This window comes from Neolamprologus multifasciatus, chromosome 7 (assembly GCF_963576455.1).
Source record: "Neolamprologus multifasciatus chromosome 7, fNeoMul1.2, whole genome shotgun sequence".
NCBI lineage: Eukaryota > Metazoa > Chordata > Actinopteri > Cichliformes > Cichlidae > Neolamprologus > Neolamprologus multifasciatus.
In genome coordinates, this window is record NC_140445.1 from 25588212 (window position 1) to 25601093 (window position 12882).

A 12882-nucleotide genomic window follows, 5' to 3' on the forward strand; every position below is an offset into this window, starting at 1 on the left:
AATGCTCATGAGTAGAGTAACACACTGTCTGGATAGTATCCTCACAAAGACAACAACTACAACAACAACTACTCAGGATTACTCGCTCATTCACACACTGGTTCTTACTTTGTGGTTTGTGCTCCTGTGTGACTCTGAGAAATTGCTCCCAGTGTGGATGAAGTACCAGTTGCTCCAAACAGTTTAGCCCAGCGAAGCCCACCCCAACAAGGACTTTGTGCCTGTTCGGTAGTAGGTGGATTTGAGATGCCACAGTCTTTTTCCACCTTTGTTTCTTCTTTCTTGTTGTCCATACTTATTTGAAACCAATTATCTGTATGATTTTGGCTACAGTCCTCCATTCCATCCACAACGTCAGGCTCCTTAGGGCACCACTCTGGAATAGGAGCTAACACTGGACTCCTGCTGGTCTGCATACAACCACACTGTTGCTTGTTGCAGCTTGAACTGTGAGAGCTGAGAGACTCTTGGCAGTGCAAATCAATCTGGTGTGAAATCTGACTGTAGTAGCTGATGCCTTCTTTTTTGTCGCCTTGCAGTCTTGGCCAGCTGGTTGCTAAAAGCGCTGAGCACGGTTGAGGTGGGGAGAGCGCCTGCTCCTCTGACCACAGCTGTCTGTGGCGTAACAGTCGGGGCTCCAGAAGCAAGTTGAAGTCAAAGGGCAACACAGAGAGTGGTTGCAGGAGAAGCAGCAGCTCCTGAAACAAAGGATGACAGCGCCCCAGGGACATAGACAGGAACCCCCAAGAATGGTAGTAGGTTGTCACAACATCTATGAAGAAAGTAAAGGAAGTGATCACACTCAGATCCACACATAAGCAATATTATTTTGATAGCTTGGGTTCAGTTTTTATCATGGGTACTTTGGACTAGAGCATTTAAAAAGCTGTATTATGTGTTACCTTATTTAAAGTTGGATGCTCATATTTTTCATGCATAAATTTTCAATTAATAAGATAAATCTAGTCCTGGTATGCTTCAGAAAGACTCCAAACACAAATTCTCCAACATTTTTTCTACTGACCCGACATTCCTGGCAAGGGACAGCCAGTCAGAAAAATTGAACTTCTAGGGAGACAGCCTTAAAGCGACAGGAGCTAAAATGTCCAGCTCCTGTACTATAAATAACTACTGACAAGTTTTTGATAAGCTTACAGCTGTTCAGCTGGTTAACCTGACTTTAGGTTGTTAGACTGATAGCATTCCCTAATTGGTGCTAAATCCAAAGAAGACAGCCAACAGACTGAAAGTATTGAGGAGTAAAAAAAAGCAGGATGCAGGTGGGAGATTATGTTATTTCAAGAGTCGTTGCAATCCATTTAGTTGTTACGCTCACTGAGTGTCAGCGAAAGTGGTGCACAAGCTGAGTTATGGCTCCCTGGAGGCAGAAATAAAGAACTATAAATTGCCTGTCGCCTCACCTTTTTGACTCTGAAGATGACTGAGCCAGAACTCCAAAGCTCTCAAGCTGTAAGAGAAGAAACAACCAAGAGAACATCAAAGGTTATGTTCTTCACACATCTTTATTTGCCTCATTAGTAACATCAAAGGTATTTACTTAAGCAGGCCCATGATGAAGGCTCTCAGTTTCATGCAGTGGCTGGTGAGCTGGGGACAGCGTCTGATTTTGGAAACAAGACTGTGAAGAACTCTGGTGGATGGACCTGTGTTAAACAGAGATTATAAAACTATATCAAAGACCACATAATCCTGCTTGGGCAAACTGATGAGACCCTTTAGCCTACCAATCCTAGTAGAGGTTTCGACCACACTCCAGGCGTGATTGCGGCGTTGTCCGATTATAAAATCCAGTTTGTGATCCCTAAGACCATCCTCTAGAATATCCTGGATCGTTGGACACAAGTGTTCCAGGACCAGACCAGCGATCGTAGGACTGTAAGAACTGTTCCCCAGGCGCATCTGAGCCAGAGGAAATGTTATACATTATATTTTTTGCTTACACAATATACCTGCTGGCACATTTATATTGTGATATGTCAATAACAATGCTAAGGTCAGCAAAATACCTTTTCTTCAGGATCTCTGCTGCTGCCAAAATGAGCCATAATCAGATCCACCGCCCTGCTCACAGACCTCAGCAACCCTGGAGACACCAAACAAGCAAGTTGGACAGGATGAATTTTTTCAGAAACAAAATCTGACAACTTTATACTTGTTCAAGAGCATGAACTGGTGTGGTGTTAAGGTGTCTCTGTTGATTTCATTGCTAATTAAAGCTTATGTGTGGTGTGATGCATGACCAACCAATGAGTAACACCCAGAAACTGTCAGTTTTAGGCTGATATACACTCACTGGACACTTTGGTGCAATTTTTTGACTGCCATCCAATCAGCCAGTTCCATGGCAGCAACAATGCATTCAGACATGTGGAAATGGACAATGTCAGTAACTTAAATAGCAACTTTAATAGCAGTTTCTAACAGGAAAGGGAGCCTACAATTCACAAGAACTCACCAAAATTGGACAACAGAAAATTGGAAAAATGTTGCCTGGTCTGCTGCAACATGCAGAAGGTATTTGGCCAAAACTTTGGCCTGCCTTGTATCAACAATTCAGGCTGTTGCTGATTGTGCAATGTATGGGAGGTATTTTCTTGACACACGCTGTTGCTGACCATGACGCCATCATGTCACAAAGCTTAAATTATCTCAAACTGGTTTCTTGAACATGACAGTAAGTTCGCTGTACTCAAATGGCCTCCACTGTCACATGATCTCAGTACAATAGATGTTTGGCATGTGGTAGAACTGGAGATTCACATCATGGATGTGCAGCCAACAAATCTGCAGTAAATGCATGTGCTATCATAGCAATATTGATCAAAATCTCAGAGGAATTTTTCCAGCACCTTGTCGAATCTATGAGACGAAGAATTAAAGGCAGTCTGATGGCAAAAGCGATCAAACCTTGTACTGACAAGCTGTAACTAATAAGGTGACCAGTGAGCGTATTTCTGTAAGTTAAGGATTCTGACAGTGTTCAAAATGTATTTAAATGAAATTCAAAAACTAATTCAGGAAGCTTAAGCTTTCTAACTGCTAGACACAGCTCCACTTTAGCCCTGTAAGACTGGGACCGGCCTGGAGAGACTGGCAACCTGTCCAGGGTGACCTCTGCCTCTTAGCTGGAACAGGCTCCAACCCCTCCACAATCCTGAATTGGATAAGGAAAAGAAAAATGGATGGCTGGAGTTTTTTTTTTTATTTCAGTCCTCAATTTCAGATTTTATACTGGCCAACTGTTTCCCCCTAGTGCGACTGATTTGCTGCATTGCTGTCTCTCTATGTAGATTATTTTCCAAAAAGCCATATCTTCTTTTAATTGATGAATTAAAACTCTGGAGATGGATAGTTCTAGGTAGGTTTTGGTATAAGTCAGCTTGTTTTGGGACTTTCCTAGTACTATCAGTTTAAAATCATGACACTAGACTATCAGCGTGTGTTTCAAGAAAGTGTTCACTAACTGGGTCAATACACAGTCATAGGAGAGCAGGGTTGCGGGGTTCATTATCATATTTCAGGAATGCAAATGTCGGCGGGAACCAAAGATGAAAGAGTCATTTTTTCCATTTCAGCAGCGGTCTTCAATGACTTGCTTCACCCTGTCTCTCTTCTTCATCTCTCATACTGGCTAGCCTCTGCAAATGTCACAGTAAATTCTTTATGCATGTTGATGCTGCCTGCAGTGCTGCACCACATAGACTTTTTGCAGTTGTGCAAATGCCTCCTCTATTACTAATCTTTACCTTATTGGAAATGGTTTACATTTACATAACTATATTTACACCAAGCGACTTATATGATAGCACTAAAACAAAGTGATTGCGATATAAAACATTAACACTGTTTCTACTGCATCCTTCTCTCTTTTGTCCTGCAGTCGCGCACACATAGGCTACAGAGAGGACGGCTCAGCCAATCCTGTGCTGGGAGAGTTAAAAATAGGTCATGTTTGAGAGGAAGCCCCTTCAGGGTATTCAAAGCACTGCTGCAGCACTGTGAGTTTTTATTGCTGCTCTTAACAACTCATCACCGGCTAGACAATCCAGTCACTTTTACTACATTTCAATTATAATATATTGACAGTATTTCACATCATTTATCAGCAGTTAGCTGAGGCTCACTTCTCCTCTGAAGATGGCTGATAGACATGGACTCATAAGACGTATCGGGTGAGAGGCTGAACTCTGCGGGCGGCCTGTCGCTCAGGATCAGAGACTCACTGTGATGACTGTGATTTGGCTTCAAACTGTGTCCAGCAGAGTCCTGGATTTGCAGCCCTGAAGCGGCCAAGGAGAGGAGAGAACTCAGAGAGGAGAGAGGAGCCACTGAGGAGAGGGCAGCCGTGAAACTAGAGTGAAAAAAGCCTGAGTCAGCTGCAGGTGCCGCTCCACACTGTGGAAGCTTTTCCTGTGGCAGTGAGGTTTTGGGAGGAGAAACAGACACCTGCGAGTTTGGGTGGTGGGTGTCAGTGGTGATGGTTAAAGTGGGTGGGTTTTGAGACAATATTGAATGATAGGTGGTGTAGTTAAGGGAATGATTAGCACTTTTAGGCTCGGCGTGCAGTTGGCTTTGCTCAAAGGTGAGACTGATCAAGTCCTTGTAGGTGGGAATCCTAACGAGACTGGATCGATTCGGAGCCGAGACAAGACTAAGCAAAGTGTTAGCCTGAGTTTGGCCTGAATGTGGGCCTGTTTTGTCTTGCTCTTGAGCCTCTGTGGGACAACTAGTATGATGTGAATCCAGGCTGCTGTTTGACGTGCATGGACCGGTGCAGTCTTTGCTTTCACCCAACTGATTCCATGAACACGTGCGGATGAAGCACTCTGGGCTTGGTGTGCAGGTGGAGCAGGTACCAGAGCTAGAAGGAGCCTCTAGGAAGATGGAGCAGTGGTTGTCTGTCGGTGATGGGTGAAAATCTGAAAACCTTTGGCTGCTTTTGCCTTTGAAACTGAAGGCCGGCTGCATGTTAGCAGTCTTACTGCTCTTTTTATTTAGATACTGCTCTAGCAGGCAGCCAAGGGGCTGGGACGGCGGCTGCGGCTTTCCTGCAGGAACCAGAACAAAGGGCTGGATGGGCAGCGAGGTTGGCCTCTGGGCTTTACTGTAGCGCACCACATCTGGACTTGGTCCTGAGAAGGACATGTAAGATAAAGATTTTTCACTCAAAATCACCGACACAAAGCAAAAGAACTGGATTTTTCTATTAGCCACTGCCTTACCCTTCTCAGTATCACAAGGATAGTTGTGCTCCTGGTCCTGCATCACAGATGGCTGTGTGGTTGCCACTCTTGCGTATTGGCATTTACTGCTATGTGGGCCACACTGGCTGGGGCACAGCGAGCAAGGCGTGTGGGAGAGGTTCTGGATGCTATCTGCCTGTTTCTTTCTGCAGAGGGCTTTGTCAGTGGAGGTGGTTGCAACCTGGTAATCTTGGATCTGAAAATGAGAACAGTCAAACTGAACACCCGTCTCCTTTTGCTGGTCCTCTTTCTCCTGATGGAGAAGAGAAAAAGAAAGGAAAAACTGCTTAGTTTCAATGACAATAATCTATCAAGTTTATAAATGCTGTTCCCAAAAGGTGGTCAGATTGTCAAAAGGGAACATTGTGTGCAGCAGCAAAGTTCATTACTCTTATCAAAGCTGTGTAACTGATATATAAAACATGAGTACATAATTTAATTGAGTCATTTGCCATTTCTTCTATTTGCAAATCAGTTTAAAATTATAGATCTAAAAACAGTACTTTTAAATCTATTTTTTAATCATCCAAACACTATAAGGGTTTTTTTAACCTTCTCAATTTCATTCTGCTGTCCTTCTTTCTTCTGATCAAAACTGAGAAGGAAGGGGCTGCCTCTGCTCTGACCTTCAGGGCAGCCGGTGACACTGGACCAGGCCGGGCTGGGTGACTGGGAAGAGAGGTCACAAGTCACAAGCTTGTAGTACTTCTGGTTGGTCCCCATGGCCAGTGTGGCCTGGCTTTGAAGACAGGCAGTCAGGTCTGATACCTCTAGAGAGGAGAGACCCACGGGTAGCTCCTCTAGTGAGTACAGATTGCAGTTAGAGTCAAGGCCCCGAGGGGACAGGCGGGAAGCAGAAAGCAGCATGTCAACCTCCTCCTTCGGAGGAGAGTAAACCGTCATGCTATCAAGTTTGACTTCTTCATTCTGACTTTGGGGGACAAGTTGGAGGTTGAGGAATACACATCCCTCTGATGGCCCAGAGGGGTGAGCTGCAGGACTGCTGAGATCATGAGGTGTGGCAGGATTGTTGCTCCTGTTGTACATAGTGCAGAAGTTAACCAAGACGCCGTCAGAACTGTTACAGGAAGAGTCACTGACATACTCTGTGTGGTTGTTGGAAAGACGCTCTGGGGAACATTTGTGTTGGCCGTGGAGGCAGCAGGACATGTTATCCTCCAGTCTGTCTGAGTCCTTCTCCAAACAAGCCAACATCGTGATGCCAGATCTGCTCATGTGACAGCACTGGCATTCAGGCGGCAGTGAGTCCATCTGGTTGGACTGGTTAGAGAGCCACTCCTGATCACTCTCACTAACCAGCATAGTTCCCTCATTGCCCCATTCACTGTCCAGGTTCCCGTGGGGCATTGGGTATATTGGGTAATTTGTGGCGACATTACTTAGCGGCCAATTGGAATTTCCATGCAGCACAAACGAAGAGTCCTCGTGATATCTGTGCAGATTATCTCCGTCGCTGTCTTCATCCTCCTCGTCCTCATTTAGCTCTGTACAGGGAAGGAAGGAGTTGCGCGACCGGACATTGCATCTAGGCACAGAGCTTTCCTTCTTCTGGTGGGAACTCGTCTCTTCGGGCGACGAGGTGGATTCGTACTTCCAGCTTCTGTCGCTGCCTCCCTCCTCTTCCGTCCGGTCCTCGTTGAGGCTGCTGTAGCTGCTGGAAAAATGTCTCCGGTCACTGGTGAAGGCATGCTCACAGTTTATCGACTCTTGCTCTGGGAGGGACACGGCCCGAGTCAGGCCTGCTGAGCACAGCCGGCCAGGCCTCTTGGCAGAGCTGCACAGGGCCTGGACAGGAAGCTGCCAAGTGGAAAGCTGCACCACGGGGAAGTGGCAGGCTATCAAGGTGTCCCCAGAGAGACTGGATGCTCCAATCATACTTCTGGATAAGGCTGGACAACGAAAGCTGTCTCCATGTTCCTATAATTTAATCCTGGAAGAGTAACACAGAATAGATTAAATTTTGGGGATTCTGCAGAAATTCATTCAGAATTATACAACAGGGAGCTTGTACAAGTGAAGATAAAATCAGTATTAAGTACACTACATTGATGGAATGCTCAGTCTCTATGTACAGCCATCAGCTAACACTGATAAGCATTAATCATAACTGAAAACGTTTAGAGTTTTGTGCAAAGCACAATTACATCTTTTAAAAAAATATATTTGCTGTTGCCATTTGCATGAAGATTTGTCTATTACTGCATACGTGCTTCTCATTTTTCTGTTTTCTTACCTCAGTGATTACTGCAGCTCAATGTTTTATGACATGAACAGATTACAGAGAAAAGCGAGAGTGTACAGTTTATCAAGTGGATTTTCCAACTGTATATGCAGCTCAGGGGCCTACTTAAACATTTTAGTGTTAGATTAAAAAAAATGCATTTTCAAATCTGGAGTAAAAAAAGAAGAAGATAAAAACCTAAAACACATCTGCAAGCTACTGCTGTCACAGTCTTCTCCCTCAATTTACGCCACCAGTCCTGCCATCCAAGTCTGCTTCTAGCAGCCTACACTCCATAATTCAGTCAACCATAACAAACTCCTCCTCTCTCAGCCTGGGCCAACCACAGTCGCTCACAGTCATCTGGCTGCTCTGTAACTAGGGCAGCTGCACTGCAGAGTTGCTCCGCTGGCACTCCTAAGAGTAAATACACTTTCACATCACTTTAGTTAATTGAAAGTGTTCCATCATGTTCACGTGTAGTGCTGCTGACTTTGCACACACTCGTTTAAAATAAAAACATGCACAAAAAGAACAACGAGGGCCATCTCCCCTTTATGCAATAAAATAATGAGGACAAGAAAAAAACATAAATACAAAGCAAGTGCAAACTACATATAAAATATTCATCCAGTGGTGAGCGCTAATGATGTTCAGTCACAGAAGAAAAGCTTTAGTGTTGTTTTATGACTTTAAACCAGACTGAAATTGGAAAAAATAAAGAACAAAGTAGAATAGAGGTTTAGGAACACGTGAAGTAGCTTCTTGAAAACAAAACAAGTGTCTGATTTTCCTCACCCACATTAGCTCAGTCAGTAATGGAGATTATGTTGATGGATGAGTGGCTATGATTACTGTCTTACAGTTATAGGCCTTCACTGACCCATAAAGCCTGCAGTTCACATATATATATATATATCGGTACCAAAAATACCATTTTTATGATTCTGGCTCAGATACAGGCTTTATATATCAGAGGTGTCAAACTCCATTTACCACAGTCAAAATTTTTCAAATAGCTGACACCATAAGAACGATAAGAATGGTGAAAGACGTCCCTTAGCGAAATCTTCTTAAAATATTTGAGTCATTTAGTGTGTGATCTATTAACAAAACCTGATTAACAACCAGAGATAGGTGAACACACACACACACACACGAACACACAGTGGAATCCCAGTAAGAAGGGATAAATCCTCCACATGTGGATATTTAGTAACCGCACATTAATGTTTTATAGTCAAGCATCTTGTCTACATCCAGAAATACTTTCAATTTTCCAACCATTTTCACACCTGTATAATCCTATCATCACCACAAGAGGAACAGGAGTTCATATTACTGAAAAATGTAAGCAATTAACGAGTTCATTACAATTTTTACATTTTCCAAAACCATCCCATCCATTGGGACAGATTACGCAGATTTGGATTTCGCAGACGCTTTTTTTTTTTAACACTGTAATGTAACTGTAATGTAATTCAACACATACATACTAAAATAACAATTGTACACTTTTTTGTTTCTTGTAGGAGTTTTGCTAATTTTTTATATTATGGCAAAAATTCACTTAGGGGACTGAAATAACAGTTGCAGGACAGCAGTGCTCATAAAACAACATTACACAGTTTACAATTATCATAATTCAGGTAATATAAAATATATATTATTAAAATATGCATGTCACGCCTGGCTATAAGGTAAAAGGCATACAGTTATCACCATCATATAGACGAGTTATCTTTGATTAAAGCACATTCTGTGTATTTTCGTGCTTACATGGGTTATCGCACATAACATATAATCACATCATATGACACAAAATCCTGTTTCTGGTAAATATTTTTGAATGATTATATTACATTTTTTAGTGCATGTCACACTTCAACTCTTTGTAATAAACCTGGTTTTCAAGATTGACCGTTTCAATTGACGGACAGTTTAATGGCCAGGTGAGGCCTGCTCGCTTGTTATATCATGACAAATAAAGTTGATTGAAATTCTGTACTCATATTTTATATATTTTACCTCATGTTGACAAAAAGAGATGTCAGGGACAGTAAGGGGGGGTGGGGTAAAAATCATACAATTGAAGCTTTGAGAGACACAGCAACAACTTGCTGGAATTGGTCCAAGTGTGCAATCAAGAAATGCCTGCATGAATGTAAATACAGAGTTCACAACAAGGCACAAACCACTGGCTACACTCAAGAACTAGCAGGCCAGATTAGACGGCCAGAAAACATCTGAAAGTGCCAGGTTTGGAAAAAACATTTTGGACAGACCAAGATGAATTTTTCAGCAGAATGATAATAGTAAGAGAAAAGTCTAGAGAAGAAGAGAAACATATCATTATCTGAAACGTACCACATCACCTGTCTAATTTTTGTGGAGTCAATGTTATTGCATGGACATATATGGCTCCCAGTGGAACTGGGTCACTGGTGTTTATTGATGATGTGACTGCTGATAGAAGCATGAATTGTGACGTGCGTAGGGCTACACTCTCTGCTCAGATTCAACTAAATGCTGCAAAACTGATAAGACAGAGCTTGATTGTGCACATGGATAAAAACCCAAAACATGCTCCAAAAGCAACACAAGAATTTGTCAAGGCAAAGAAACTAGATATTCTTCAATGGCCAAGTCTGTAACCTGATCTCAGCTTTTCAGTTATTAAATACAAAGGAGAGGGCAGAGAGATCCACAGACAAGCAGCAGCTGAAGGTGGCTGCTGTAAAAGCCTGGCAGAGCATCTCATGGGAGGAAACAGTGTTTCTGTGGGGACTTCAGGCAGTCGCTGACTGCAGAGGATTTTCAAACTTTTAAAAATAATGCTTATTTTTTTAAAAATGATGTTAGTTTGTCCAATTAATTTTGAGCCTCTGGAGACGAGGACTGTGTATTAAAAAAGTAAACCCCTTGAATTAAAGCTTAAAGTCTGCGCTTCAGTCACAAATTGACTTTCTGATTTGAAACCAACTGTGGTGGTGTACAGAGGCAAATTTCAACAATGTTTGTCCAACAAGTTATGAACCTGAATATGTTTTTCTGTGTTTGTCTTTATTTCTTCATTTCATTTGTTGCAGATCATTTTTGGCTCCTTAGATATGAGGACACGATTAATTTAGAAATGAAAGCTTTTCCACTTCCCAACTGCATAACAGCCTTGTTCATGGGCCATCATTCCCTGATGGTCTTGGAACATGTAAGATATTATAGCTAAATTTGACATTAGTATCAACAGCTATACTGAAAACAAAGGCATTTATGAATTTCAGTCCAGGTATGTATGGTGGAAGGTCTCAGAATCCCACTGAACCCCTGAATTATCATGAGTCACATCTATACATCAAGTGTCAGTATCCCAAACCTCAGCACATGCTGCTTCTGACTTCTAACCCTTGTCTACCTTGTATTATGAAGGGATTTGCTCATAAAATGTAACTATAGTTATGTTTATTATTTAAAATATTATCCACACTCGTAATAAACAAATCAGTTTAAGCTATTTGGCCAACATTTTGGAACCTTACACGAATATCAGTCCTTTAGTTTAGTTTCCCTTGAGTCACCTTATTTTCAGTATTATAATATAACAGGAATGTAGGCCAGAACCTCAGACTACTTGTCTGCAACAACATCACTGCAAAGTGGATACAACTCCTCATCTTTGCCGGTAGTCCTCCTACCTTGCATCTCAAATATCTAAGCCAATCAAACCGGCCCTCTGCGTACTGGAGCGCATGGACATGGTTCTGATTAACTGAGCTGCTTCTCTGGAAATATCTGTCAGGTCAAGTTAGCCATCAACCTGAAGGATGGATGTTGTGGTTAGATGAAAGCAAAGAGGCCCAGACAGTGCTTGTGCTTGTTAAGAGCGATGATGCCCTGTAACTAGACAACATCAGTGACTGCTCATAGTGGTCTCCAGTTAATGTGAAGGGAAAGTTTCACGAGGATCTCGAGAATCAGAGATGATGTCTGACCTGCATTCAAAGGAGCTTGCAAAGAAAAGCGTCTGGACTTCTTTAAGACCTGCATCTTACCTTGGGGCCAGGTGTTTGTGTGCATCTACACAATGGCAAAGAAATATTCAAAGTGGCTTAAATGGGACACGTTAGACAACAAGAGGCAGGGCACACAGGTAGCCAGCTTCTAGAAATAGCAAACCCACACACAAGAAAATGTGAAGTGACCAAATACGAGAACAAGATATGAGCTGAAGCACTTAATGAAAGGCAACATTGCAGGAGCGCAAAACGCAATGAAAGCAGCACCTACTTGAAAACAGCCGTCAGTTAAAGGTGATCTCCATCCGTGCAGGTGCTTCATGTGGATGCGGTTTGGTCCAAAAACATGCACTTTTTTTTATTATTACGGACGAGACTATTCGACGCACTACAGCCGTTAAAGGCGTATTATGAAAGCTAATGTTTTCATCTATGTTGTCAGATATCTCCGGTTAAAACCTCTTATTTATAACTATTAATAAACACTAGGGTAATATGAAACCGCTCCGGCATTGAAGTCCCCCACAGACACAGCGGTCCCCACGCCGCCGCTTCTCCACAGCTCAGGATGGATGGGCTGTTGCGTCACGACCAGGTTAGCCAATGAGGAGGGAGAAGTTCCTGTTACTCAAGTGTCCAAGACACCCGGTAGGAAGCAAGTAAAACCTAAAATACTTCGATTTTTCTTTTTTTGTTATTGTTGTTTTTTGTTTTGTTGTTTGTGGCGGGGGTGGAAACGATAAAAGTAAACATGCTGTTCAGTGCCTCGTCTGATTGCTCACATCTATTTTTCTTACTCAAGAATAAATATTATTATAATTATAATTATTATTTTATCTAGGCTATTTTTTTAAAAAAAAAGGGGGGGGGGGGCAAGCCACACTCATAATAAACAATATAAGTGGTGGGTGTAGTAAACAGTGAAGGCATGATCCATTAGGTCTCAAAACTATACGCCCTTGCTGCTCTAATAATAGAGTATTATTTGGCGGACAGCAGGCCTGTACGTCTCAAACGTGCTTTTGCCATTGCATATTCACTTCTTAAACAGCCCCAGCTCGCCCTCTGGCGGTGAAACTGAGGATTTAGGGTTCAGTTGTTGATGTGTTTCACTTCCCATTCTCACGTGGTTGACAGCTCTAAAACCCCTATTAGGTGAGGGTATCAATAACAGCTTCAGTCCAAGTAAGAGGCGTGATATGTTCAAGACCTTCTGTAATACTGGCTGTCGCTCTGCTGGCTGACCCCATGTAAACCCGACTGGTGGGAAATATGGCCACCTCTGCTTTCATATGTAAGCCAGATTTTGAAGGAGAGAATTGGGCATCTATCAAAGCATAATAAGAGTGAGGACACAGCTCTG

The 12882-nt window shown here is 42.6% G+C and overlaps 1 protein-coding gene across 5 annotated transcripts in view; it reads right to left on the reverse strand.

The window, feature by feature from the left end:
- LOC146514392 (AP-4 complex accessory subunit RUSC2) overlaps positions 1-12230 on the reverse strand; it is a 14882-nt gene extending 2652 nt beyond the window's left edge. Inside the window, exons 1-10 of one of the 5 annotated variants that reach the window (XM_085167967.1) lie at positions 11791-12230; positions 6033-7215; positions 5817-5933; positions 5244-5517; positions 4146-5153; positions 2028-2104; positions 1746-1920; positions 1559-1664; positions 1422-1468; positions 109-772 (exon numbers count right to left, since the gene is read on the reverse strand). In XM_085167967.1, coding sequence (XP_085024093.1) covers positions 109-772; positions 1422-1468; positions 1559-1664; positions 1746-1920; positions 2028-2104; positions 4146-5153; positions 5244-5517; positions 5817-5933; positions 6033-7160 — 3596 coding nt within the window. In that variant the 5' untranslated portion in view covers positions 7161-7215; positions 11791-12230. Of the gene's footprint in view, positions 1-108; positions 773-1421; positions 1469-1558; positions 1665-1745; positions 1921-2027; positions 2105-4145; positions 5154-5243; positions 5518-5816; positions 7216-11555 lie in introns of all 5 variants that reach the window. The other 4 variants (XM_085167965.1, XM_085167963.1, XM_085167964.1 and 1 more) reach the window with 4 other exon arrangements.
- Between the last annotated feature and the right edge of the window lie 652 nt (positions 12231-12882).